General features: G+C 39.0%; 1 protein-coding gene across 43 annotated transcripts in view; it reads left to right on the plus strand.

Annotated features, from left to right (window-relative positions):
- Positions 1-27,016, plus strand: part of EYA2 (EYA transcriptional coactivator and phosphatase 2) — an 86,497-nt gene that overhangs the window by 20,228 nt on the left and 39,253 nt on the right. For 14 of the 43 annotated variants that reach the window (XM_085519623.1, XM_085519627.1, XM_085519628.1 and 11 more), the window contains exons 2-5: positions 14,951-15,069; positions 19,715-19,763; positions 20,348-20,490; positions 23,290-23,406. In XM_085519623.1, coding sequence (XP_085375749.1) covers positions 14,951-15,069; positions 19,715-19,763; positions 20,348-20,490; positions 23,290-23,406 — 428 coding nt within the window. Of the gene's footprint in view, positions 1-715; positions 729-14,950; positions 15,070-16,806; positions 16,852-19,714; positions 19,764-20,347; positions 20,491-23,289; positions 23,407-27,016 lie in introns of those variants that run through there. The other 29 variants (XM_085519621.1, XM_085519625.1, XM_085519626.1 and 26 more) reach the window with 12 other exon arrangements.

Here is a 27,016-nt window from a genome sequence, read left to right on the forward strand (position 1 = left end):
CAGAATGTGATGGAGAAATGATTTCTGGTTTTGACAGCAAGCATCCAAAAAAAGATTACTCATTTGCCTTCCAAGTCTGTAACATCTCTGCTGTGGCCCAGCCTTGATGTATGAACACCCACCAGACTGCTTTAATGTAAGGAAGAACAGGGATGCTAGGAGTTGCAAGAATAAACAAACATAAACCATTAATTAAAAAAACCACAAACAAGTGCTATTGAATCGTGCGAGTTTTTAATCGCTGGCTGTTACCTGCAGATTTAGTGCTATGCAATGCAAAAGAAACAACAGAACCAGCTGGATATTTGACAACTGATTTTTGCATAGCCTTTATTTGGCTTTTTCCATGGAATACAATAAGAAGCATTACAGCTAACTTCAGGAGACAGGAGGGTGTATTTCAGATCTTGCCATACATTGTATTAGTCCACAGACCACCACTGTGCTTTTGGTATTGAAGCATAAGACAGGTAACTGCCATTAATGACTAAACTGATCATGTAAACTTTCTGTGTTTCAAACCAGCTGTGAAACTGGTCTGCTATGTCAATGGATGCCAGTAAGCTTCAATTTTAAATGCTTTTTAATACTTTGTATGGCATGGAACGCATTATATAGAGCTGAATTATAAACTACTTTTCAAAATATCCATGATTCAGCTGCTTGTATGGAAAAATGTATATTCAGCTTTTGAGAAAAACCTTAACTCTTACAGCTCTCAGGGTCAGGCTTAGTTTTTTGCTTAAGGTTCATGTGGACGCTTCTCAAGATATTTGTCCCATGTATTTACTGGCAAAGTGGTATGTGACAGGGCTAGAAAATAGTTGCCTTTTTCAATTAGGTTTTATTAACTGTTTCTCTGACAAGCAAGAAATTTGAGTTCTTCTGGATAGTCCCATGATAGAAGGAAGTAGATGGAATGTAATTCTTGCAGAAGCACGTTTAGTTTGTGTGGTTTTTGCTTGTTTATTTTTCTTTTCTCCAGTTCACAGAAAGGAATAGAGATTGTATTTTTCAGATAGTATTCCTTAACATTTCAATGCCCGTATTTCTGATTTTTTTATTATTATTATTTATTTATTTATTTATTTACTTTTTTTCTCACATTCTTTTGTTTTCTTTCTGTTTTCTCACTCATTTTGTGTCTCTAAGCTTCCACTGTCCTGACACACCCACGTGTGTATAAGGAAAGTAGTTCCTAGACCAGTTTCAGACAGGGAAGTTCTGGTGCAAGCTGTCTTCTCTGCTGTAAGCTGCAGTTTGGAATCATTGCTGATCCGTTTTCTCTACAATACCTATTGCTGAAAATGCACCATATTAATCTTCAGGAACCATGTTAGAAGTGAGAGATGCAGGATTTTAAGACATTAGATGACCCTGAATGCTAGTTTGTGAAGAGAAGCAAATGAAGGGAAGCTGGTTCTCTAAATGTGATTCCGTGCTTAAAATTGCAGCTAAAGTGTGTAAATTCAGTTTCTGCGCTCCTAAAAAATTAAAATCCTGCAAGGAAGCACACAAGCAGCCTTTGTGATGACAGCCTGTAAAACCAGCAGCTGTACAGGGGTTAGCAGATTGGTTATGCTTAAAGTGAACCATGGCAAGACATGTGCTAACCGAAGATGCACAACATACCTATCACCTATTGCTTGAGGGTTAAAACAGAACAACTGGAGTAGACTGGGACTGGGGAGAGAAGAGTTATGCAGCCAGATGTGAATGAAAGAGAGAATTTAGGCCAAATGTGAATTAAAGTGAGAATTTAGGCATGCAGAAGTTGGGTGTGGGAAAGAGATGCTATGTGGTCTAGGAGAAAATAGGAATGTGAGACTTAAGCTCCTGTTCTATATTGACAACCGCAGGCAGCGTCTGCCCTCTCCATTAGAAGAGTGGAGAAAGGCTGTCTAGTGATCAGGAAAAGTCAAAGATACGCTGCTTTCATGGCATTTTATTAGGTGTACAATTGATCTTCTGTCTTTGATTTCTGTATAGCTTTCTCTTTTACCCCTTTGTGCTTATTTAAAAGTGTATCCAATTATCTCCATAATTTTGAGCTCAGCATGCTCAGAAGTGGAAAAATGAAGTATTCTCTCCAATACAAAAGTAAATAGATGTAGGCAGATTAAATGCAAATTGTCTCTGTAAAATACTCTTCTAAATGGAGACTTGTGACTGACTGGAGCTGAATGCAGGTCTTCCTAATGAGAGATTTAACCATGGGGTCATGGCATCAAATTGGTCATTTCTGACAATAGAAGAAAAAAACAGTCTTTTACTCCAATATTTGTTTTGCAGAAATTAAACAAACAAAGTAAAAAAATCAGACATACTTGCCTTTTTCCTTGCATTTCTCCAGAATTAACAGGACTGCTGTTCTAGGAAGAAGGAAGAGAGATAGTAACTGTATTTCTTTTGGAAAACCAAGCACTGCATACAGATATTTTGCACGGTTGTTGATTTTTGGTAGCTCATGTTGCAGTAGCCATTGCAAACAATGAGGGTCAGCAAATATATCTCAGCATATTGCTGCTGAGTCAGTTGGTTTTATCCGTATCATCCCGTAGTAGCCCAAAGAAAGACATTTCTGTTGGTTGTAGAAATTATTCCATAAAAATGTCAGAGAGAAACTGTGCCACAGGCGATGAGCTGAAGTTAATCCAGTGTCAGGAAATGCATCAGCATTGAACCAGGTTGTCAAATTGCTCTTCATGGCTGTGAAAGGGCAAGGGCCTTTGAAGTCTCATGTGTGTGGGAGAATATTGCCTTCTAGCTAAGGATATCGCAGATCAAGTCTGAGTTTTAGGCCTAAGGCAATCACCTTAATGTCATATGTAAGCATCTTCTCAAATATCCAAGAAGCAAAAGCTGACTTTTGATTGCAGCTGGATTTCCTAATCTGTAATGACAATATTTTCTGAGATTATTTGCATGAACTGCAGGTAGCTGCCATTTCTCTACTTGCAAGAAGATGTTCTGAGCTGCTTTGCAGTCCTGGAAATGAAGCCGTTATCCTGGCACTCTGTGTTTGTGGCAGTCCCATGTTCTGGCCTGGTGCTTGAGCAGCTGGGTTCAGAGGTGCTGAGCTGCAGAGCAACTCCCTTAAGAGCTGGACTGTGATGGTACTGAGTTGGGTGGTGTGTGACATGATAGGAAGAAAACTGCTGTTCAGTGAAGTAAAGCAGACTTTAGGGTGCTAGTTTTGTCACTGACTCTAAATATCTTCTGGCAAAAGATACCATGGTTCGTGGTCATTTAATGTTATCCTCAGATTTCAGATTCGACAGTTCTGTTTGGAGAATTTGCAGCCCCCTGGGACAAAGTTGGGTAATAGCAATTAGATCCTCATTTTTGTTTTCAGTTTGTTTTTTGAAGAGGGAAAAAAAGGGAAAAGGTCAAGTTTTCGCCCTTAAACCAAGTCTTTCCTTTCATGTGTGCCGAGAGAGTTGCAACACAAGGCTATAACTTTTATATGCCTCCCCATACAAACACTGTGTTGGATATCCCATTAGGAGTGCTTGTATGTATTATTTATGCAAATTGCATTGTTAACACAGAGGATCAGATAAATAGCTTGAAGTCTATTGTCTGCTTTGAATGTTCTTTTAGGTTTTAGTACTAGCCTGTCGAAAGCTCTTAATACACCACACACAGTTCTGACTTCTAACCAGAGACTGTCTGCCTGAAGCAAGTAATCTACTATTAGAGAACTGGGTCTTGTAGAGTTCTAATATTTGGGAGTTGTTGTAGAATATGCTAAAGGGCGCACTCCAGGTTAAAAGCTTAACTAGTGGCAGTTGAAAAATGCTGCTGTTACATGGCTGTCTGTTCACATGGGTGAGATAAGATGGTGGCATCTGTCCAGTTGCAGGCAGACAGATATCCACATCACAATTCATTAGACCCTTCTACAGAGCACAGGAAATCAGCTCATGCTCTTTCAGTTGAAGCTGGGAGTGGGAGAGGGAGTGGAGAAGAAAACTTGCAATTCTCTTCTCCATTCCATCTGCATAAAAAAAAAAAAAAAAAGAAAGAAAGAAAAAGCGTACACATCTTTTTCCAGAGCACCGCTCCAGCCTCACCAATTGGGAGCAAATTCCTTCTTAGGAAAGCGTAACTGAGAAGTACTGGAACGAGAAGTGTGTTGAGACAGATGTGTTATATGGAAAATGCATTTTTCTTTGAATAATTCAATGTAACTTGCAGTTGTGCACAGAGGTGCTCCTCAACAGTAGATACCTGCTGGGTTTTGCGGACTCAGTTTGGTGTGATGGACATATGAATGGCACTGTTATGTTATCTTTGGCCCCTGCTGCTGCCCTTCATTTTGACATGCCATTGTAGAAACCTTTAGTAGGTGCTAGATCAAGTGGTTTGCTGATTGGCATCTTCGTTCCAGCAATGAAACTGTGGTCTTTTTCATCACTTTTCCATTTACTGCTCCGTATGCTGTTTATGGCAGTAAAGGCAAACCTTTGCAGTGTGTCTGCCAGGTTTATTTTAAAGATCACGGTGTTTGGTGCCAATTCTTGTCTTTCCTGGTGCCAGACTTGGCTCTAGTAGCAGCTGTTCGACATTGTTAGGCTTCTTCAACAGTTGGATTACATCATGGTGAAAGGAGGAATAGGGATTTTTAAAAATTCCAGTTATTCAAATGCAATAGTCACAGGGGGAAAAACAAAGAGGAAAACAAAACTGTAGTTCAAATGTCAATGTCCCTCTGTACTTTGGCAAGTCATTTGAAGCCTGCTTAGCATCGTGTAATGGCACTTTCAGGAAGTGCTTTTCTTTATCAGATCAGACTCTGCAAATTAAAACTAGGATGTCTGTGTGAATGGCACTGGGCTGATGCATTTGGTGTTTTTACTTCCATACTGTCGTGCGGTCTGTCAGTTACTGAATGGCAGGATCACTGCAGAGGTTCTCCTCATCCCTTCCTTGTCTGATAATCTCCTGCGGTCATCCCTGTAAAAACCTCCCTCATCTTGAAAATAAACCTGATGCTACCAGCTTTCTGATCTTGAGCCCAGCTTAGCTTTCACTTTGACATATTGTCACACCAGAACTTGTGAAATCAGACCTTAGCCCACCAGAACCCTCGAAGCGTCCAATTTCTATGCTATTATTTTAGTCTGAAAATAAGAAGCAGACTATTAATTGAATGAATATTAAGGAAAACACTGTGTGAACATGTGCTCCAGGTAAGTTTCTTCTCTGCTTAGCTGTTTTCACACTGTTAATGAGTGTCAGTGACAAACTTAAGTTTTTGGTCCAGTGTTGCTTTTTATTAGTAGTCCAAGTCATGTAACTGTTAGTTTGCATTACTTTCCTCACTACTGTTGTACTGTGGCTCTTTAGAATAAGTATCTTGGTTTTTATCTATAAACTGTCACCAGTCTTCTAATGAAAAAAAAATAATAATAAAAATAAAAAAATTATGAATGTTCCAGTTAGTGATACAGATATAAAATTTACAGTTTGTTTATTTTTTGTCATCTTTTCCTGATGAAGTAACCAACTTCCACTACAAAAAAAAGTGTTTACCACCACAAAACTTCTACATCTTTCACACAGATTCCTGAAGATCTTAATATAAACATTAATATTTTCTTTTGTTTTTAAAAACGTTGGAGCTCAGTGCTATAAAGATGTGTATCTGATATATCTGATATGCATATATACTTGCCAATAATGAGTACATAAACCTTACGATGTAGTGGGGTGATACTCTGTCTTCCAAAACCACTCTCTGCTCTTTCTAAACAAAAACATAGGATTGTGACTAAGTGAAAGCTGTAAGTGTATACATTTATTTCAACTCAATATTTACTAAATCCAGATTGGTGATGAGACTTTCTCCAAGTCCGAGCAAGTAAAGTATATCCAAGTAGAGGTAGATTTCATAATTCAAGAGCAATTAAAGCTCTGCAGCTTCAGGGTCAAGTGGTACTGGATAACCACTTACAAGGACTACTTGAAAGTAATGCTTCCTATTTTATGTTGGCTCATGATGTCAGAAGCTGATGATGGTAGCATGGCAGTAGAGGTTGAGCCTTTCCACAGTATTTCAGTGTGTTGCTCTGTGAGAGATGGCAGCAGAGGAGCAGTCTGACAGAATGGTGTCTGACTTGGAAGTATGTATGAAGCAATGGTGTGTCACTGGATTCCTCCATGCAGGAAAAACGGCACCCATTGGCATTCATCAATGCTTGTTGAATGTCTGCGGAAACCAGACTGTGGCTGTGAGCACCGTGAGGTGATGGGTGATGCATTTCAGCAGTGGTGACAGTGATGTGAAAGACAAGCCATGTTCTGGACAGACTTGCACAGCTGTCACATCACAAAATGAAGGGCATCTCAATCAGCTCATCCATGTAAATCGATGGATTACAACCAGGGAGCCAGGTGTGGAGCTGAGTACTGGCTTCAGTGTGCTGTGAGCAATGGTAGCAACGTTGGAATGTTGTGAAGTTTGTGCCAGGTGGGTCACATGAATACTTGTATAGGAACAGGAATAACACCACGTGCAAGTTTGTCAGGACCTACTGAGCCGACACAAGACTGACGGTGACAGTTTCCTGACAGCAGCATTACTGGTGACAAGCCAATGTGTCACCACTATGAGCTGGAATCAAAGTGACAGTCATACATACATACAGTGAGGATGTGAATTCAGAGCCCTCAGTGAGTAATGTGCACTGTCTTTTGGAATAGGAAAGAGACAAAAGATTATAAAGTTTTCAGGCACAGTGTTGAAGTATACAATACTTCCAGTTTCTTAAGAGAGTGTCCTGAGTTTTAGAGAGCCCACAAACATTATTGCATTTTATTTTGTTATGTAGAATGTTGGTTAAATCTGGGACAGTGAGGCTGGCATTTGTGTTTTCCCTCATAAAGATGCTTGAGAAATAGAAGAAATATATCTCAAATCTTTTGTACATTTAAGCATTCTTTGCTTGTAAGTCTTTGAGAATGATGTGCAGACAGATAAGATAGTCTTCCATTCCCCAACCAGGAGTAAGAAAGTCCCAGAGAAAGAGCTTTCAGCCTTTTTCATGTACGGCAGACATTTCTCTTCATGTCTTCTCTGGTCTCTGCTTCTGGAGCAAAGTTGACCTGGGGGATTTAATCAAGCAGAAGGTACGTCATTCTCACTCCAGCCTCACCTTTACTGTTATGCTAGATTTTTTCCTCACATCCAAGGTCCCTTTGCTAACTTACATTTCATAGTTTTTTGTATTTTTTTTTTTTGTTTTTTTTTTCCCCATAGCTTTTTTTGAATTATTATTCCCTGAATGTCACTCCTTTATAGGCTGACAATGGAGGTGCTGACACAAGCCTGTTATAAAGGGGCAGCCTTACCTTTCTCACTGAGTTCTTGGAGTTACTACAGGACTCTGACAGGTTTAAGGAGTAAATCAGAAGGGTGAAGAAATTCTCATAGTCTGGGAATGGAGAGTTTTTGGACCAAATATGAGTGAGAGAACATGCCCTAAGGACAGCTCTCGTGCCTCACCTCTTTCTTGGCTGTCTCGCGTTCAGGACAGTCATTCATCAGCATGCATACTGGTACTGCAGTGGTGTAACAAATTTTACCTGAAAATTTTAAAGCACTTTCCAGTGCCTAAAAAGAGATTAATTGAAAACTTTCCCACTTTTACAGAAGCCTTGGTACAGTCCTGAGAAACTTGTCCAAGCTATTAGTAACAAATCCTCCTTCAACAACTGCGCATCTCTCCCTAGTGGGTGTCAGAGCAGCCACGTGGCACTGTACACCCTCATGCCTCACTGTGCTGCTGAGTGCAGGGGCTGCTATCAGCTCCCCTCTTTCCTCCCTTGAGCAGCAGAAGAAAAAGTGAGGTTTCTACTGATATTCAGTTCCCATTAAGATAGGGTGGAAGTGTCTGAGTGGGGCACGTGGCTCGAAATGGGTTGTTTGCAGTAAGAAACTGTACAAATGAAAATGTCACTCTGTAACTCACGGATGTGTTCAGCCAGCAGCCAAATCAGCTCTCTGCTATTTCAGGCTTGCTTGGCTACTGCTTTTGTGTGCTGTTTGCACAGTTCATTCCTTCCTGAGCCCTCTATGACTTGTGATAACATTTTATTTTATTTTGTCTCATCCTGATTCACTGAATGTATATTTTCACACAAGTGTTATCTGGCAATAAGTTCTCCTAGACTGTGCTGTTATTTGGCCACTGGGATCCAGGTGGGTGCACCCAGGGTGTCTCAGGTAGAAATAGGGTAAATAACAAGAATAAAGGATAAAAGTAACAAGAGGACTCCATAGCAAAAAGCATTACTGTAAACTCCTGTAACAGGAGGCAGGGTTTTTCAGCATCAATATCAAAGTTATCAGTGTTTATTTCCTCATTCCAAATGTCCTTGTTTTCTCTAAATCATATTTTTGTCATTTAGTTTTGAGTACATTCTTAGCCCTTAAGATTCTGAAGAGAAGTGATGAGAGGCATAGTTCTTTGGAGTGAAAAGAGATGCCTGAGTTGTAATAAATAAGTCTAACAAGCCAGGACACTGCTGCACCATTAGTGGAGCCATGAAACAGCCCTTTTGTATTATGGATGTTGGGTATGCAGCTGGAGCAGCCTGCTTGGATTTCTTCAGCCATGAGCAGCACCAGTGTGTCAGTGGTATCTGAACAGGAAGAGGTGTTTTTTAATTGTGAACGTCAAATAGAAATACATTAACTGGGAGAGATTTTATGCACTCATGTTTATGTGTATTTACATGTCTCTGTACATATACACGTGCAAGCAAATTTAATTTTTAATTGACTCCATGTTATAATCTTGGAGTGTTTCTCTACCTGCTTAGCTTTTATATTTGGTTCTTAATTGTCCACAGTAAGAGTGTGGAGTGGTTCTTTTTTGGCAGTGAGGTCTCTTGCAAATGTTGCTCCATTTAGCAAACAGGTTCTCTAGGCAAGAAAGGCGTTCTGAAAAATTAGACTTCCTCATTTTGACATATTCAGAGTGAAATACTGCTATTGAAATTTTTTTGAAAAAACAATGACTCACAGCAATTATATAATGTGTTTCCTGATTAGGCTGCCAAATTGAAAGTCTGTGGTGCAAACCCCAAAAAAACTTTGAATTTTCAAGTTACTTTACAGACTGTGCCTTCGTAAGAAACAGTGGTGAAGGTAGCTAGACTTGTCTGTTTGTATGTGCTTTGAATCCCTTTCAAATGCTTCTGGCCATGTTTCCCTTGGACTGATCAACCAGAAAATGCTGATGCTTCCCCTTGTCTATCTTCCTTCAATCTTTTCCCAGGTTAATTGCAGGAAGTGTGGGGGATCACAGCCCTACCTGCTCCCTTTCTTCTCGGCACTGCTCTGTGGTGGCAGCCTGGGGGCTGGGGAAGGGGCACCCACAGAAGGGAGTAGTACAGAAGCCTTACTAGGAGTAGGAAGATCATATAATAATACGAAGACAGCATGTTTCGTTCAAAACAACAGGTCTGAGACAAGAAAAAGCATGTCTTTAAAAATATATATATAGTAATAGAAAAGACTCTACAATAGCAGGTGAAGAAGCCTGGTGAAGCAAGCCAACACACCCTGACATTGAGGACATCCAGGGAAATGAGGCGTGCAATTATTTTTGCCAGTCTCAAGCACTCAAAATCCATAAGGCAGACATCCCTTCAAAAACAGATGAAGTTGACTCAAAGTTCACGTGATAGGATTTTTCATCAGTTTTTTGCTGTCTGGTCTGTGAGTTGGAACAAGATCAAAAACTTCCAATGAAAGTAAAATTTTACTCCAAAAGACTTGTTAACTTATAAAATAAAAAAATGGGGACAGATTTTAGAGCTGTTGGGATACCTTGTCATGTTTGAACAGCAGCAATTTCAGAATTGTGACAGAAATGGTCTCCTTTGTGATCTCTTTTCTCAGCTACTAGAACTGTTTAAAATGAACATATTAAAAAAAAGGAATTTGGAATTTTAATTTTAATCCAAAGCAATTATTTCCTTAGGTGAATAGTTTTAGATGTACATGGAATTATGGTGGAAAAGGGCTTTTTGTGGGAGGACTGCTTCTCATTGTGATATTTATTTATTTTTTTAAAATTTCATTACTGAATTAACAAACTTAATAGTTATCCAGGACTTCTGTGCTTGGGATGTTGTTTCAAGGTTGTTTTTTTTGTTTGCTTGCTTAAACTGAAGCAATACGTGCGCATCTCTTCTACTTTATTAGATTTCAGCTTTTATGAAAGTGACTAGCTATTCCAGTGCTGGGCTAAAGAAAAGATCCATGTTTCAAAAGGCCAACAGTGAGTTTTTGAGGTGGAGCAGTGATGAGTGATGTGGGCAAGCATAGCTGGAAAGCACTGCGCTTTGTTTCTCTTTTCAGATGTGTTTTGTCCATTGCCTGTCTTATCAAAAAAGCTTTTCTGCTTGTATTTTAATCCATACAGTGAGATATTCAGTGCTAGTGAATAATGTACTTATGCATCCCCACTCACTGATGCTGTTCTACTGCAAATCCTTATTTTTTGTGTCTGGAATGGGCTGGGCAATGATAAATCCAGACATCCACTACTGCTTTTATTGTCTGATCATATCAGCAAAAGGTATCTCTTGGGAATATAAACATTTCAAGGCACTCTGCCCCGCAGGTCACCTTGAAAGGATGTATTGTCGTCATGACTGTACTGTCAGTCTTGTACATAAGCATTGATGCCAACTCAGGTTTAACTTTATGTCTGTTCAGCCTTTCCTGCATACAGCTACCAGCTGTGCTTGTGAATGAGCAAAGATTCATTATGAAAGAGAAAACAGAATAGTGTTTTTCACCTGCTGAAGCATTTTTGTGTTCTTGAAGTGTGAGGAACAAAGAATCAATTATAGGTAGAGAGAAGGCTTCAAACAGCGTGAGAAAGAATGTACTGACAGAGGAAACAGAAGTACTTTCCTTGAAATACATGGGTAGATGTAGCCAAAATCTTCAGTGTGGGAGATTCCCTTTGTTACACTACCTGGAATGTGACAGTGAGATAATAATGTTTTCCCTGCTTATGAATAATTTGGGTTTTTTTGTGTGTGAGAGTAGGATGGAACAGGGAATGCAATTCTTCAAACTGGAAATCTTAATTTCCAGAGAAAATTAATGGGGCATAGCGGGTGCTATTGAAAATTTGACCCAAGGAAAAAGAAATCATCAGCAACGAATTTTGTAGTACTTCTTATCAGAAAGACAAGCATGTAGGATTGGATGTTTTTTTTAATTTGTTTTTTTTGTTTGTTTCTCAGGATCAGAGGGGATGAGGAAGGTGGCATCTCGCTTTTTTGCAGTTACATTTTGGTAATTCACTCTGAAGCGAAGTAGAAAATCCTTCTTTTATGATGAGAAACACTGGGGTTGTAAAGTTGAAGTTTTCTGCTTAGTCATCTGCACCTTTTTTTTTTTTTTTTTTTTTTTTAAAGGAATAAAGGTGAAAGTAGTTGTTTAAATAATGAAAACCAGATGAAGTCATGGAAGCAAGACAAAAATGCAACTCTTGTAATGAGGCTGAAGTCTGTCTCTAGTCCTTCTCTTTCCAACAAAGCTTCTGCTGAGGGCTCGGTTTGTACCAGTCCTGCCTTGCTGTGCTAGAAGCCTTGGGACTGCTCACTATATTGATCTTCAGCTCATGTTTGATGGTCTTGAGTTGGGGCCTGGCATCACTGCCTTCAGAACCTTATTGTAAAAGAAAATATGAACTTTAAATTATCCTGACACCTTCACCAAAAAATTGAAACGTTAAAATGTTTAATTTGGCATTTCTATCTTCGGAATGATGGAAAACAGTTTTCTTCTTTTTTCTTCCTAAACATCACTAAAGAGAAAAGTCTCTGTTCTTGGCAGAGGTTTGTGGGCCAACTCTAAGGGCAAAATATTGCTTTTTGAGTAGGGGATTCTAATGGAAAAGCTGAGCATCAGATTCACACAAGGTTCTTCTTAATTATGGAAGCCAAAAGCTCTTCCAGATGTCTGTCAGCCCAGCTTTCTAGATGCTGCCATCGCTGGTTTTAATAAAAGCTCATATTCAGCAAATTTACTACTGATTTACTGTATATTACTTAAGCCAGAAAACGTTTCTGCTCTAAAAAGCAAACAAAGACCTGATATTTTCATCAGTTGTACTCCAGCATGTCATTTATTATGCTAATTCCTATCCAGCATCCATTATTTTACTAAAGATTTTCAGTAGATTGCCATTATTAAGACCGGAATCTCAGAAACTCCCGTGTAGAAGTACGTAAGCAAAAACTGCATATCAACAAATCGGTAAATGGTGCGTGCAAAGCAGGCACAGCCACTAACAGAGCAAACATGTACATGACATGCACAGCCAGACAGGGTTTTCTGTGGAGAGCTGCCCGTCTGTACCTGCAGCTAATGAAATTCTAAAGAAAAATGGAAGCTGAGAGGGGGATAAAAGGAAAGAAAGAAAATGTTAAAAAAACAATCAGGCCTTTGCATTCAAAAGTGAACAGAACAAAACCAAGAGAGTAGCTAATGAAATCTCTGAACAATGATGTAATTAAAGTGCATTAATCATTATAAAATATCATTTCCCTTTAAACATCTGCTTCCATTCACTTGGCAACAGTCTGGTCAGTGTCATGAATGATGGGGTTTGAGATTGTGCTGAAGGGCGTGTGTTATCTGAGAAACAATGTAGAACATCCCTACCTTGACAGGATCTGGGACGGCAGTGCTTTTCCTCCTGTCAGGTAACAGTGTCCAGGAAATAAAGTAAAAATCAGATGTTGTTTACAGTGGAAAAGTAAACCCGGTATAAAATGTAACCCTGCTTTTTCAGCAGTGCAAGCAAAAATTTAATTTCAGTGCCAAAGGACTTGAAGAAAGTAATTTCCCTGTGAAAATGGAGTTTTAGGAACCGTAGTTGCTTGCAGGAGAGACCTCGTTCCTGCCTCTAGAGAAATGAGGACCACCACATCCTTCCTGCCTCCTTTCTCTCTTGCAGCCTGGCTGTGCAGTCAAAAGAGAGACATTAGCCATTTTAGGAGAAAATCTCCTTTTCTCTGGCATAGGCAAAGTGTGCAGAGGGGCTGAAGCCATTCCTTATTTCCTGACAGCTTTGCTTGAGACTGCCTGCAGAGCAGACACACATTTGCCTTGGTAAAGCCCCTGCCTGCACTTGTTCCAGCGCTGTTGGGGCTGACTAAAATTTCTGGTGGGCTGTGTTTTGTTTAGGATTAGGTGAGGGGAATCCTGAATTCCTGCTTCAGCACTGCTATTATGTTGTCACTTAGGATGATATTCTTAAAGCTGGGGACTATTTTTGTATCCTTGTACAAATCTAAAGCCTCATTGCACTTTCATGCACTTGGTAACATGGATAGTGGTTGCAGGTGTCCCCTTTGCACCTCTATTCATAGTTCTGACTTGTCTTATCTTAATGTCTGTATCTGCCAGACTTAAAGGACATATCTAAAGGTGAAGCGCTTTAAGGTCCTCTAGCAACAAAGATCCAGCTGTAAAGCAGCACTATTTTTAAGCTAATCTTACTTTTTTAGCAAATCTATAGGAGACAGCAGTTATGGAGTAGGGATCACACAATCGCTTCATCCTGAGCTCTGTGTTCCTACCCAGCTTCCTTCACCACTGACTTCAGACCTCCTTTGTGGCATATAATCAGGCAACCCTGAACAACCTCTGAACTTTGATGCTGCATTGATGGCAAAAATGCACATACCCACATGGGTTTCTAAGGGAGGTAGAAAGGGAGAGTCCAGACTCAGTTAGGAGAAAGGAGGAGGAATGGGGCTGTGCATGCTGTTCATGGCTATGCCACTTTATACTCCTTCTTTGGCAATTCTGCAAATTCCTGGAAGATGGATGTGTGTCTTCCCAGCTGTTAGGTGGGAAAGTGAAAATGAATTCAGCTTTGGTCCGTGCTGTTCCATTACAGATGAAACATTTTACCTGATTTGTGCCTATTAATAACAATTCTTACCCTTCCTCACAGAAACCTGTAGTCTTCATAAGAGTGGTTGGAGAAATTTCAGATAAAATTGTGCAATTTGTTTTCTGTTTCTCAAAGCTGGTTGTCATACGTAGGTATTTAAACAGAAAACTCGAATGTCCTTGCTTCTAACAGAGCTGCCTAGATCTATACTGCAGAAACTGAGCGTCAGGAATTCAGATTTCTATACTGCTGTTGTTACTGCAGTGATGCCTTTGTACGAATAGGCGTATTTGTGTTGTGTGTAAGATCTGAAATAATAGTTTATTCACTCTCATTTCTGAACTGTTTGAGTGATGTGTAGCGTGTAGCCCTTCATTGTGTAAACACAAATAATGTTTTCCTCTGGTGACTCAGATCCTATATGACACAGACTGGTCACTTGACGTTTTAAGTTAAGTAAGTTGTAGCTATTTATGTAAAAAGGACTGTCCTTGTATCACTTCCATCTAATGGTCCAGACTTTGTAGCTGGGATTGGCTCTCCAGGACGTATCTGATAGATACCAGGATTAGCCCAAACACCTGAACCTCTCCTGTCACCAGTACTAACATTCTTACTATTTTGTAAGAATACACAGTGCTGCTTACTGCCCTCAGCTTCGTTTTCAGCTCTTGGTAGTCTGTTCTGGGGGCTCAGTGGACAGTGGTATGTAAATCCTTGTGCTGGTAGCATGGAAGAGATAAGGAAATTTAATTTTGGGGTGGCAAATTCCAGGAAGAAAGGGAAAGCATTAATCAGAGGGGTGTAATCTCCAAGGAGACAAGTACCTCATTTCAATTCAGCATTTACCTTTGATGAAAACTTTAGTGAACATTATTATGTGGAATTTATATGAAGCCTGGGTTTAGGTAACCAACTTTAATATTTATACTCTTAGGGAAAAAACCTGAATCATTAGTAAGCATGCATAATTAATGAATAAATTATATTTTTCCTTTGTTTTCCTTCAGGTATAAGGAAATGCTAGATCTAGTGATATCACCCAGCCTGACTGTAAATAGAGAGTGCCCTGACAGACTGAAGCTTAACCTTACTAACATTTATGCCACGGCTCCAGATGACATAGAAGGTAGGCTGCTTCTTTTGTTTACTGCTTATTTGCTTTGGCATAATGTGTATGTATATAAAATAAGAGAGCTGGCCTCTGCTTCTAATGGTTAGCTCTATCACATAATGAGCAATTGGGGCTTCTGTTTGAGAATATCTGTAGTCACTCTATTTGTGGCTGAATCCTTCAAAATTGCTTTGAATGCAAACAGAGTTGAAATGTTTTACATAAACAGAGATCTGTGTATTGTGGGTGTAAACATATGCACACACGAGTATATCTGTTTGCTGGGATAAGTGCAGGTCTAAAAGATGTTTTGTGTAGAGCTGGTACTTTTGGTTTAGACATAACTAGAGCCCCAGCTCCTGGGGTGGCTGCACTGCTGCCAGTGGAGTGTGGCTCACAGGGGCTCCCAGGCCCAACAACACATTGTGTAGCCAAAAAATATTTTACCAAAGCACCCATGTGCCCCAGTTTGCATCACTGAGATCATTGCTGTCATCTCCAAATGGTTTGTCCTGCTGATGTCTGGTCTGAAGTTTCACATTTGGCAGGTAGCAAGGATAAATTCTTTCAGTGGTTGAGTTTCTGATGGAAATCTCTCTGTTTTTCTCCTCCTCATCCTCCTCTTCCTTCCCCCCAATGTTCAAGTGAAGGAAACAGAAGAATGTTAAATCTGCTAAAAAAATTATTGGCAAGTGATGCAGCTGAACTAGTTCTTGCTAGTACAATCCCAGCTATTGTTTGCTGCGGTCAGAATCTGTCAGCCTTCCTGTTCGAGGGGAGTTAGCAAAAGGCACTGACTATTATGTTGTAGTAGTATGTTTAACCCTTCATTTATAGACTCTTAAAAGCCAAGGAGAGGTTTTGTTTGAGTGTATGCTAAGGCATTAGAAATTGTGTGATTAAAACACAAACATCAGGATTGCCTATTTACAGGAGCAGTCAAAGGGATAAGAATCTAAAGGAAACATCCTTTTAAACATATGTGTTTGCAGAAAAGATTAGTGCTAGAAATGATTTTAAAATACATCATTCTGTAAACTCCTTGGTGCAGGAACTGTTTGTTATTATGCAATATAAATATAAGCCAACAGAGCACCTGTACCACAAAACGCCCGTATTCCAGAGACAGCTCATGTTGATAAGTTTCTTACAGAAATATTACAGTTGATTTTTTTTTTTTACGGGTTGATCCCTTGTTATTTCATAATTATGCTCTTTTAATGAAAATACTTGTTAATTTGGTGAACAGGAAAATACTTGTGTTTTTGTCAATCTCAGACTGCCTGAGTTGCAATATTAGATGTCTACTTTGTCAAGCATTCTTATCATGAAATTTGCATCTATGTCAATATATTTTTCAACTACACATTCTGCCTGTATCTCTACACATTTGGGTAGAAACAAATAGTTTAAACCTGTACTGTTGACAATGAGGGTGTGGCATACTGCATATTCATACACAGTGAATCCCTGTTTGGTATTTACTCTGTATTTACCAGTTTCAAAATTGAAAAAAGTAATCAGAAGATATAATATTTTTAAATAGAAAAGCCATTAAACTGGTGCTCAAACTGCCCGTTCTGCTGTTTTTCAAATATGGAAGACATTATGAATGAAATGAATTGAAATATTAATACATATATATGATTCTCTAATACAATTCTATTGGGTAATGAGGAACAGAATGGTAGAAATTGTATAGCTTTTTTTTTAACAATCTAAAAATCTAATTGCCTAATTATTTTCTTTCAGGTAAGTCAAAGCAATCTTTTCATAGCAAGTATGAAGGTGAGTCAGGTAAGCTTGCATTTGGGTTTAAAAGCAGCCTTTTTTTTCTATACCTGTATACGTGTATCTATATCTACATATATGTATATTTATATATGATCCTTTACTCTGCTTTACTCTGTTTTGCTGTTTTTTTTTAATAAAATATCTCTGCCTCTTGCTGTGGAAATAGGTTTGTATTAGCCACATTCTAGAGGATCAAGAGTAGGGTCGCTGATGGGTTTTACTTTTGGTAGGTTCTTCTGGAAATGTAAGAGCATAGAGAATTCTTGATGGTTTTGTTCCAGTCAGTGCCCACAGAGGGGGATGGGGTGATAGGGTGTATAGTCCCTTCCTTGGCAGTTGATGTGCTCTCTTCTTTTCTGAGCTGTCCTGTGTGAATGGATTGCTGTGCAGATCAGGTGTTGCAGAGGGCCCTGGAAGAAGTCCCAAGGGGATTGTAGATGTGATATTTCTCCTTCCATAGGGCTTTGGGGGCGTAGTCAGTCTGAGGGAGAACTCCTGCAGAACTGGGGGACAACTTGGGAGAAGTGGGATCAGGAAAGTCAGGCTTGAATTTGTTGTGCAGATGGGTACAATAAGAAGGGTATGGTGCAGAATAGTACTTCAGGGAAGTGAGAGCAAAGTGTAGGTGATACAAGTGTATTTTATGGCAGTGGCTGTATTGGGATGAGTTTTTTTTGTTTTTAATGCCCAGCAAGGAGAAGAGGGATCAGGCATGACATGGTGCTAGGAAAGGCATTACAGTTCAGCACACAGGCTTGTGAGCAGATGAGGTCTGTTTGCTGCCCAGACAGATGTACTCAAGTTACATTTTTCCCTTAGCAGCAGCACTGTGTAGTCATTCCCAGCTCACTCTGAAATGTATTCCCCCTGGTTATCGGCGCCTTTATTGCCAAAGCCGTTTTTCCTGAAGTAACTCAATGCTGCAGTAACATTTCTGATCTGTTCTAGCCAAAAGTGTAGTTAGTAAACACTACAGTTATTCCAGAGAAGAGAGAAAGGAGTACATGGATACTTCAAAATTTTGTTAATCATCTCTGAAGGTGTCCAGGTTTGTGAAAAAAGGGTCTTCTTTTTTAAGGAAGTGTGTATTCTACGTATTTTAATCTGTTAAGAAAATAGAATTATTTCTTATAAAAGAGCTCTTTTTTCACTATTATTATTAGATATATAAATTAACATTCTAAAAAAAATAATATATTGTAATTAATTTGTTGTTGCTGTTAAGAGTCTTGTACTTCCATTGGGGTTTTTCCATTTATTTGCTCCCATAAGTCAACAAAGATGAAAACAGACTTTTAATACAATTTACTTAAAAAAAAACATATCAGATTGAATAACTCTCTTAAAAATATATTTGTGGTATTATTGTGTTATGATGTAGAATGATAAAGCTGTTAAAATATTGCGGAAAAAGGTTGTTGAAGAAAGAACATTTATAAAAGAGTGTTAAACCAGGAAGAATGAATATTTCATATTCAAGCTCGTCAAATCATTTTGGAAATTCTCTGCAGATTTATGGCATAACAAGTTACTCAAACCCAAAGGACTATTTGAATTTATTTAGATCTTATGTATATTTGCATATTTCATTAAATAAGCCATACTTTATATGTTTAATTTGCCAACTTACAAACTGCTGAACAAATGAAGTGATTTTGTTTTGGAAACTTTGAACTGAGGATAATACATCTATAGCATGGTGGGTATGTCTATGACAAGGCATGGGACACCACTGTGGGTGTTTCCTGCCTGGTGATGGCAATGTGCAGCACTGGGGACACTGCTGGAGTCTACTTTTCCACTCAGCCTGTGCTCCTGCGGTGGAGAGATCTGCCTAACGTTGGGTAATATTTCCTATCCCATGTAACAAATTGCATGATATATGCCAGCAGCTAATGTGGAGGGTGGTGGTGCTACAGTCAGCAGAGAACGTGATGGTTGATGTTCTTCTCCCTGGAGAAACTGCATGCAATTAGTCTGGCGTGCTGATTGATACAGACAGCAGATAGAGAGGCTGTATGTGTAGTGCCTAATATCATAATTAATAATTGTGAAGGTGTGTTGGCATTTATACTGCTGTAATAACACTGACTCCAATCAGGGTTAGAGAATCACAATTTGGATGGCATAATGAAGGCAACCTGCATAATTCTTACAGTGGCATTTGAGTACAGTATTTTCAGTACAATTTGCAGGCAACTTTCAGCTTTTAATGTAGATTATTTTAATGAAATTAAGCATAGATATAACTCCAGATAAAAATGGGGGCAATTTTTTCTTTGGTGGTGTTGCAGGTCACAACTGTTTGATACACTGGCAATCACCTTGCATGGTTTACTTGTGTGATGTATTTTCTACTGGTTTCATTTACTGTTTTTCATTATTGCCAAGTCAGTAAGGTAGGTTAATGCAAAAAATCAGGACTGATGATTAAAAGTGGTATACTTCTTATATTTATTTTGTCTCTGCATGTTTTGGCATTTTATTATTTAAAAGAAAGTGAGTCGTGGTTTAGGACAGTGTCAAAAAAAGCCAAATAATTTCAGTTATCATTATAGTTTCCTTTCTAGCTTTTAGTGTATGATTCATCCTACCAAAGCCCAACTTCATGTTTTACATCAGACATGTGAGAAAAAGAAAATAGCTCAATCAATCAGTAGTACCATCAGTTAACTAAAACTGTATTTATTTGTTGTTAAGTAGGTAATAGCTTTATCTCTTCAGCTCTTTGGAGATTCACTCCAAAACAGTATCTCCTAATTACTATGTGTTTTTCTCAAACCAGCAATTGTAAAAACAGCGGTATCATCTTGGTTGTAGAAATGAACATGATGAAAATCTAAGACCCTTTAATTTCGTTTTCCAGGCAACAGCAAAGCAGCACCACAGTGTCCTCTCCATCTGTACTCAACAAAGTGAGTGTTCCTGCCAAGTGCTGTCATTTAAAAAACATATTTTGCTAAACAGCCATTCTGTGTGGACTTCTGTCACATTAAAGGGCATTTGTCTTAAGCCTATCCACCTGCTCCTCTGTATGTCTCATGCCCAGTTAAGAAATAGTCCCTAATCTTGCTAAATATGGAATGAAAGAAGTTTTGAGGTACTATGTGCCATACATTTGTACCCTTGGGAATCCAAACCTTATCACTTTGAGTGTTATTTTGTTTATTAGTGAGGAATATGTAAAAATGTCAGAGGTTTCTCATGTTGCTGTGTTGTTTGACAAACAAAATGAAACACAACAATCACAGTATTGAGGTTTTTTTAACTTGCACATATTTTGCACAGCCCTAGATTTCTTATACCTGTAGGCACCTTAATCTTCATAATTTGAATCAGTAGCTATACACTAAAACAAACTTTTGCCCCAGCCTAGTAAATTCTGAGCTCCTAAAATATGGATTGTGTTTTATCAAAACATCTAGAAATTTTTACATGTGCTCTAGGAGATTGTGCAGTAACTATTGCCTTAGACCTTCTGTTTTCTTGTTCTTAATAGACATTATCCCCATATAGTGACAGTCCAGACTTTCCCAGCAATGGCAACATATGGACAGACTCAGTACAGTGCAGGAATCCAGCAGGCTGCTGCATACACTTCCTACCCTCCTCCTGCGCAGCCCTATGGCATACCTTCCTACAGTGAGTACTCTGATGTCATGTTACTTTTGAGGGTATCTTCTTCCTTTTGCTCCTAGAAAAACTTATTTGAAGACTTAAGGTTTAGAATGAAAAGTCATTTCTATACTGGGAGCGTTCACTTATTCATCATAAAGGAAAAGCTGAATTTGTTAAAAATGGTAGGATTACTTTGAACTATCTGTCAACTCCTTTTATCTTGGGATATGGTCTTACAGACTACTTAAGGTTGAAGATGGTGAGTAATAGGATAGGAGATAGTATGAAAAACTCATGTTCAGTAGGATATTCCACTTAATGAGTGAGCAGGAGCTGTGACTGTTGCCATGACTCACTACAGTGCAGTGAATATAGTATTTAGGTAAAGTCCACCTTGCCTTTTTTGATGTCTCCTGGGGTTTCAATGATAAAAGCTATTTTAGGAAAAAAATTCTGCATGCTATTGCAGAAGATCTGGGACACAAAGCAAAGTAGGACACTGGTGAAAAGATACACAGAGTACTTTGGCTTTGGAAGACTGTATTTAAATGAATGGTTGTTAGCTATAATTGCTATGATTATGGTCAACTTTTGTTCCCTACACAGCCTCACAAGCAGCTGTGGGGAGATAGTGCTGGGCTGAGAGCAGCTGGAGGAATCAGGCAGAGAACTAACTAAACCAGCACTCCTAATGGTGGAAAGCCTGGCAAACCAAGTGTTAAATGTCTTCAAGCTGTGCATTCTGTTGAGGCAATTAGGAAGTTCTTTCCACTCCTGAAGACCAAAGGGATACTGCTCTTGCTTAGGCACAGTTCTTTAACAGAAAGTTTTGAGGCTCCTTACTCTGAGCTGATCTCATGAGTGCTGAGTATTGCAGCTTCATAGTTCTGTTTCTGCTGCTGGTTTCTCTCACACTCTTAAACACCTAAATTTGCTTGGCAATTACAGTATCCTTTCCCAACAAGATTTTATACAGCCTTTGATAGCACTTTTCCTGAAGGGAAATTCAGTGCAATAGTCTGGAAGGTCAGGGAAATGGTCTTGGCAGAGATGAAGGTCTACCAGGATGATGAGAGGAATGTTGAGACCCTTTCCTGGAGCTACTTGTGTGTTTGCATCAGCTGGCTGATTTCCAAGACAAACTCTGAACAGTTGTCCTGTTAGAGCAGGTGAAAGTAGAGCCATTTGCTACTGCCTTGAGTCTTTAGGGCATACATGTGTCAGGCCCATATGCTGCTTATAAATCCTGTAGATGACCTCTTAGCATCCTTGAGCAGTGATTTCCCTCCCCCAGCTCATATACCCTCTCTAAGATACTCAGCACAGCATATGAAAAACTCCACCTGGCTGACAACCAAGAACAATGAAGCAGTATTGTTTTTAGGCACAAAAATAAAACTCAGCCAGTTTCTAGACAAAACAGAACATTGTGTGGAAATTAATTTGGTGCTAAGTTATTTCACTGTCTGACAACAATTTTAGTCTTCCAGAAAGGCCCATTCGCTGAAGATTAATTGTAGCCCGGGTAGATGGAGTGTTTGCATGCACAGTGCTGATGTAATTGAAAATCATGGGATGTTATGAAAAGAGGCTTCTCTGCACACACTCGCAAATCCCTTTACTTCCCCAGCAGTAATGGACACGGACGCCTGCACTAACACATGTTCACTCACTGTCCAAATTAACTTCCTGCATTTCACAATACAGCATTGTCATATTGATGCTAACTTGCACTCAGATTGTATTGCAGCTATTTTCACCTAAATCTTAAAGAAGTAGTTTTATTATAGAAGATATCATCTGGGGAAAATTGTTACCAACTTCAGCAAATGCAGACTTGTTGCTTCTAAGAGTCATTAAGCTAGAAAACAGCACGTTTGGTTAAAGGCATGTGAATTCAACTTATCTTTTGACAAGCTTGTTTGTAAATGCTAGCAGATAACAACATCCTGGGAATCATATAAATCCAAGGCCAGAACATCAACAGGATCTTTGTTTAGCTCTAGTGCTCAGGATGTGTCCATGGCTGTTTTTTGTTTTGTGCAAATAGGTATGCAAAGAAGGAGGAGGATCACACCCAAGGGTTCATAATAAGACACACCTTTCAGCTGTTTATATTAACAATACAGCTGTAGAATCTTGGCAGCATCTCTGAATAAAATATCAACCCTTTTTACTATCAGCAAAGGTTTCATCAGTGCTTGAATCAGCAAGTGCTGCTGCTCCAGTAAACTGTCAGTTAAATTGCCTGACTGTAGTAATGAAAATATTTTGTGGCTTCAGGACTTACATTTACTGTTCCTGAACTGTATGTTATATCCAGGTGAATAAATGATAACCCTCCTGTATGACCTGCTAATAAATACTTAATTACCAAACCTGAAGACATAATGGAAGTAAAAGATATGTCTACTGAGAACAGAAGTCTTGAGGTTGATTTGCTGCAGGTCCTGTTGCTTTGTTAATCATTGCTTGCATCTGATAGCTGTTCAGAAAGGTTTTGAGCCAGTGAGTTTGTTTAACACCAAAACAAAACTGTTTTTCCATAAATTGTTTTTGAAAACAGTGTTAATTGTATTTGCTTCTCTATCTTAAGAAAAGTTCATTCAGGTGTTTCTCACTCAAATACTGGTTGCGGTGAATGCGCTTGACTTTATTACTTGATAGCTCTTTAAGTAATGAAGATAATTAAAAAAAAAAAAAAAAAGGTAAAGTATAGGGTAAAATCTAACTGAAATATTGAGAATTCCTAATCTTTATTTTTTATAACTTTACGTGACAAAACACACATTCTGCTCATGGTTCCTGCGATGTGCTCCAAAGGCATCAAAACAGAGGACAGCCTGAGCCATTCCCCAGGACAGAGTGGGTTTCTTAGCTATGGATCCAGTTTCAGTACCCCGACTGCTGGGCAAGCACCGTATACCTACCAGATGCATGGTAAGTACAGCTTGCTGCTTTGTGAGATGTATCTTGAGAAGTCAGAATGACATACATTATATCAGCTCATCTTTTGCCATTAAAAAGTTTAGTAAGAGACAGAGTAGGGGAGAAAGTAAGATTTTGGAGGTTTGTTGTGGTTATCAAGGAATTAATTTCTGGCAAAAGTACTGGATTTAGCACTGAGACACCCTAGCAAAATCTTGTTTATGACCAATTTAAGCTTTGCCTGCAGAAACTGTTGTGTTTGTTGTCTACATTTTTAACTCATAAAGTACCAACATCATTGAACAAGGCTACCAGGTAAAGTAAAATTCTGAAAAGCAGAGGTAAAAGCAGCTGTTTTTTCCCCAAGGTTCCTGAGAAAAGAATTAAAAAGTTTAGCACAATTGTTTTACTACTGTCAAAATGTTAACTGATTATATAATAATGAACTGAATTTCCTTATGTCTTCAGTGACGTTGCCTTTTGCTCTGAGCTTTGTAACACTTTATTTTGTTGTATAACCAAGAAGGTCAAAATACACTTCATTCCTAAAGGTAAAACTTATTGTTAGTTGTTCAGTTTCAGAAGCTGTACAAAACACCAAATTCCACGAGACTCAGTGTTGATTTGCCAACTCCAGGGAAGCCATGGAATGGTATAGAGCTGAAATACAGAAAAGTGGGAAGTAAATTAAAATGTTGGAAGTTCATGGAAGTTGTGATTCCTTTTTACCCATTTTTTTTAGCATGGAACTATGTTTCTTCAAGTATTTTAATGTTGCTTGTCGGAAAGAGAGGTTTTTGTTTTCTTGACTGTTATGACATGTTATTTCCTCCGGTATGCCTTGTTCCTGCTCTTTGTGAATTACATTGATTGATTTTTATTTTATTTTATTTTGTTTTAGTTTGCTGAGTCATAAAATGTGAATTGGAGGAGCAGTGTTAAAATTTGGATATACTCTGTTAATCTGAACATAGTTTTTGTTTCCTGTTTTACTCCTTAAAAATATCAGTCTTGCCTTGAGATTGTGTTTCACTGTCAGCAGGAGAAGTCCTCTCTCTTTGGTAAAACTAGTTTGCATAACCAGCAGTGGTAGATGCTGGAGCTTGATGGCTTGGTTGCTGCTTTGTCAGAAGGCTGAAGTATGGTGTATGTACCCTCCTGTTCTGATTCCTGACTAACCACTGTGTGATTAGATGCTAATGATTGTTGCAACACTGTTGACTCAGCATAGGCATTTTCTTTTCCTGCCAATGGAAGATCAGTGTATTCCCATCAATGTTTCTGCTGCTTTGTGTTTTCCCAGAATGCAGCTCCCACATGTGCTTTGTGTTAGCTTAGAAGAATCTGAGCTATTTGGGAAGGCAAACTCTTGATTCGTTTGGGACCGAAGTTTTTAAGATGGCCCCTTTGTTCAATCAAGAGGTTTAGACAAACTAGTTTTGTTTAATCAGCACTTGAAAATGTTACACTTGTAAGGAATACTGGCAATTGAGAATGTTGTACAAAATGGGCTGAAAAAAACTTTATGCAGAGGTGTATGAGCATGAGTGTACCCAAGATGCTTTTCTAGGGTGATGCTATGTCTTTAGATAAATTTGCTCCTTTCATTCAGATTTTTATGTGAGACAGATAATCTCAGCCAGCTCACTAAGCTGTCAACACAAAAGGAAAACTGTTTCTGCATGTGGCAGGTGCTTACTCCAAGGCAAAAGGAGCAGAAGTAAATGTGTCTTCCTTTTGTAAACAGATATTTCCACCCTTCTCCTTGCTTATGAAGGGGAACAGTCTGAAGCTCCCTGACCATGCAGTTTATTTACCTTGTTGAGTGCTGGTGAAAGGTTTGAGTGAGAAGCTGGGACCCTTCCTGTGCTGAGTGCTACTGAGGAATGTGCACTCTGTGCTTTCCCACGCTGCAGCACCTGGGGGCAGGGAGGCAATTCTTCCATCTCCTTAATCCAATCGAGCAACTCTCCAATGCCACCCAAGCTCCAGGACCGTTGGGACTTCTGCCAAGTTCACATCAGCCTTGTTGGTCACCCCATTAATGACCCCAGGCAGGGACTTCAGTGATGAGATTAAACAGCTGATGGTGCAAATTTTTATTTAAATACTTTTATAAAATCGAATTCCAGGGGGACCTTAAGAGTCAAGCACTTAACCGTCACTTCAAGGATAAAATATTTACTACACGTAATAGAGATCTTGAAGAGTCTAACAAGTGCAGCAGATCAACAAGGAAGGACATCTCCAGGAGTGTCTGCTGCTTAGTTTTGCATTTTAAAGTGTGAGAGGAAAAAATGCTTTTTTTTCAAGCTAGCTCTGTGAATATTGTAAGTTGGTAATACCTCAGGTACCTAACTGAAATAACATTTGACTGCTGTTGGCTTCTATTGAACATCAGCTCCCAGAGCAACATAGTGAAGTTGACTGTAGGCAGGCGTGGGTGGTCAGGCCATGAATCTGGAGCAGCTTGTGCAGACTATGCAAATCCACACAGTCCCCTAGCTTATGAATTGCATGGCCAGGAAATAGGTGTGTTATGCCAGTCACCAAGGAATAATGACCTTTTGGATGACAAATATTTTGTCTCATAAGGCTCTAGGACAAATGGTCTCCTTCAGTACGTGCCCAGGTAGTTGGAGCTGTTTGGTTTTCTCTCATGTTTCTTTGGAACCAACACAAGCTCTGGCTGGGATGTAAGTGTTAGGTTGAAGCCTCACCTCCCTGATGGCTCTTTTAGCACTTCTGAAGCCAGATTTCCTCAAGTCTGTTGATTTTCTCCACAAACACAGATGATGCACATGCAGTGGTGTAGTGTTTAGCTTTTCATTTGTAACTGCAGTTACCAACTATATCCTGGATCTTGAGCAAGAACAGAATCCACTGAAAAGCAATAACGAGGATAAAACATTCTTTCAGTTACTAAGTGGTAAAGAAAAAAAAAAAGCAAAACTATTTTACAGACAGCCAGAAGGGGAAATCTATTTTCATGCTTTCCTAGCATGAAAATAAATTAAATGTGGAAGGACTTATAAGCCAAATAGCTAATGCAGTATGTCACACACATCTATATATGAAAGATGAGGTTGGCAAGTTCCATATCTGCCAGAAAAGACATGAAACTATAACACAAAGGTACTATAGATTGAAATAATGATTTTAATTTCCATGTAGCACAGTGGATATGATAGTGTTTTGGCAGACTGAGTAACATTCAAATAGACTGAAATGTGGTATTACTTTCTCTGAAGGAATGACTTTATTCTCTTGTTTTTAATCGGTGCTGTATGCAGTGTTGACTCAGGTCATTACTGTATTTACAAAATTAATTAGTTGTAATGAGGCTACAGTATCTGAGATATGTGTGAGACCAGTTCAGGGATGTAACTCATCTTTAGAGCTGTAAATCAGAAGAGAAGGTAACAGCTTGCATTGCATTACTTTTCTGTCCTTGATGTAAAAAAAATTGTAATATTGTGGGGGAAAAAAAGGCTGCTTCAGGTCCGTGCTGTTTCCTAATGGATCTTTATACAAGTTTGCAGCTGCAGTACCGACTCCTCAAAGAGCACCACAGTCTATGTATCAGAAATATATTTGCTCCTTAACATATATTTTTCAACAT

The sequence above is a fragment of the Coturnix japonica genome, chromosome 19 (genome assembly GCF_054131305.1).
Source record: "Coturnix japonica strain WE chromosome 19, WE-NBRP24, whole genome shotgun sequence".
In the NCBI taxonomy this organism is placed as follows: Eukaryota; Metazoa; Chordata; class Aves; order Galliformes; family Phasianidae; genus Coturnix; species Coturnix japonica.